Source organism: the organism of the source record quoted next, unplaced genomic scaffold, assembly GCF_019419815.1.
Source record: "Pyrus x bretschneideri cultivar Hongxiangsu unplaced genomic scaffold, Pyrus_bretschneideri_v1 Contig50, whole genome shotgun sequence".
Taxonomy (NCBI): Eukaryota; Viridiplantae; Streptophyta; class Magnoliopsida; order Rosales; family Rosaceae; genus Pyrus; species Pyrus x bretschneideri.
Window position 1 is genome coordinate 1,393,515 of NW_025999788.1, and position 2,077 is coordinate 1,395,591.

General features: G+C 38.8%; 1 protein-coding gene across 1 annotated transcript; it reads left to right on the top strand.

The window, feature by feature from the left end:
* Positions 1-319: 319 nt before the first annotated feature.
* Positions 320-1,812, top strand: LOC125470543. Its single transcript, XM_048569770.1, has 4 exons — positions 320-749; positions 857-1,020; positions 1,108-1,193; positions 1,308-1,812. The coding sequence occupies exons 1-4, from the start codon at positions 320-322 to the stop codon at positions 1,810-1,812; spliced, it is 1,185 nt and encodes a 394-aa protein (XP_048425727.1).
* The last annotated feature ends 265 nt before the right edge of the window (positions 1,813-2,077 follow it).

The window sequence follows — 2,077 nt, forward strand, 5'->3', positions numbered from 1 at the left end:
TTTTTCATCATGGTCCTACAAGTTAGTGTTTTGGGTTAACTTTTTGGGTTTTAAAACATTTTTCCTTGACTTTGCAAGCATGCCTGAATTATTTAGCCTTAAAATTAACCATGGTGGGAAGTGGTCTGAAAATGCATATACGAGAGGGTTTGAGGCTTGGTTTGATTACGTAGACAAAGACTTCATGTCTTTTTTCGAGATTGATGAAATGGTTAAGGAGTTAGGATATGATGAGTTTATATTGTATCACTATAGGATTCCTGTGATGTCTTATAGGGAGGCATTAAGGCTTACTAAATGGGACTAAGATGTGGGTGAAATGTGCAAGTATGTTCCAGGGACTAGGAAAATAGAATTGTACCTAGAACATCTAAGTCCGAAGCAAGCTGCCTTAAAACATAAGCTTTTGATGAATTTATATGAGAGTGGCACATTCAAAAAAGGTGTCATTCTAGAAGATATTGAGGAATCGAGGGTGGCGATTTCGGTTACAAAGGGAAGTGGATCAAAACTAAAGAAGGGTAGAGCAAAAGGGGGTGCTGATCACTTAGAAAAATGGCTATGTCTTTTGAATGACATAGCCTACAATTGTGATGATGAAAGGGGTGCTGAAGCAACTGAGGGAGGACAAGGAAGTGGAGATAAAGTTGAAGATGGTCCTCTCAATGCTGATAATGAAGGTGATGAAAACGAAAAAGGTCACGAAGCTGAAGAAGTTAATGAAAGGGCTGAATTAGAAGCTAATGAAGGTAAATTTTTGAAACATTTATTTTTGCAATTTTAATTTCAGTATTCAATTATTTTTGCAAAGTTTAGGTTTTTAACAAATATGCATTGTTTGTGGGAGTAAATGCAGAGGATAACACTACTGATAGTGAGTTTGTGGACAGTGACTACAGTTTGGAAGATGATGATCGTCGTGCAGTAGATGATACAGTTGTAGAAAGTGTTATTAGAGATGCTGAAAGGGGTGAAGGGGTTGAGAACCAACATCTAGAAGAAGTTATTGATGCAAGGGATGTAGAAGATGTTCCCCTTGATGATGAGAGATAAGACTTAGATGGCCTGCACAGTGTTGACAATTTAGGTTTAGAATGTGATGAGAAGGTCATCTACCCTGAGTTCAATGAAGATGATCCAGAGTTTGAAAAAGGATTGAAGTTCAGAGATGCTGCACAGTTGAGAAAGACAGTGTAGTCTCACTCCATTAAGCATGGTGCACCTTCTATTAAGCTAAAAAGAAATAAAAAATGGAAGATTAGTGCAAGGTGTGAGAAAAACTATCCATGGAGATTGTATGCTTCCAGGATCTACAATGAAGATTCAATGCAAGTGAAAACCTATGTTGGGAAGCATGAACGTTTGAGGATTTGGAGGGAAAATCCTAACTGCAAAGTGGCATGGCTTGTGAAGAGGTATGTGGACAAGTTTAGACTCAACCCAAACATGCCCATCACTGCATTTATGAAGACAGTGAAGGAGGAAATAATGATTGAGATCCACCTTAAGACAGCCTACAAAGTGAGAGCACAATGTTTGAAAATCCTAGATGGAAGTAACGTGGATCAGTACACAAAGTTGTGGGAGTACTATGATGAGCTTAGGAGGACAAACTCGGGTACTACAGTTCAGATGAAAGTGCTGCCATATGATGATGCTCATGTGATATTTCAGAGGATTTACATTTGTTTGGGGGCTTGCAAAAATGGATTTAAGGATGGATGTAGGCAGCTTGTAGGGTTGGATGGTTGTCACTTGAAGGGAGTGTTCAAGGGCCATGTTACTGCCTGTAGTGGGAATGGATGCAAATAACCAAACTTGGGTTACTGTATATGCTCGAGAACGAGGACAGTTGTGTTTGGTTTTTGGAACTGCTAGCTGCTGACTTAGGAATTGTGAATCAACGTGGTTGGACTTTCATTTCTAACAAACAAAAGGGTTTAATACTAGCTTTTGAGAAGGTGTTGCCTGATTGTAATCATTGGTTATGTGTTAGGCATTTATACACCAACTACAAGGTAGATGGGTTTAAGGGGAAATGATTAAAAGATGCATTGTGGAATGTTGCTAAGTCAAC

Excerpts from the sequence above, each read along its gene's own strand:
- LOC125470543 (XM_048569770.1), top strand. The coding sequence starts at position 320 with ATGTGCAAGTATGTTCCAGGGACTAGGAAAATAGAATTGTACCTAGAA. Across the intron at positions 750-856 it reads TGAATTAGAAGCTAATGAAG|AGGATAACACTACTGATAGT; the intron begins GTAAATTTTTGA and ends GAGTAAATGCAG. Across the intron at positions 1,021-1,107 it reads AAGTTATTGATGCAAGGGAT|GTCATCTACCCTGAGTTCAA; the intron begins GTAGAAGATGTT and ends TGTGATGAGAAG.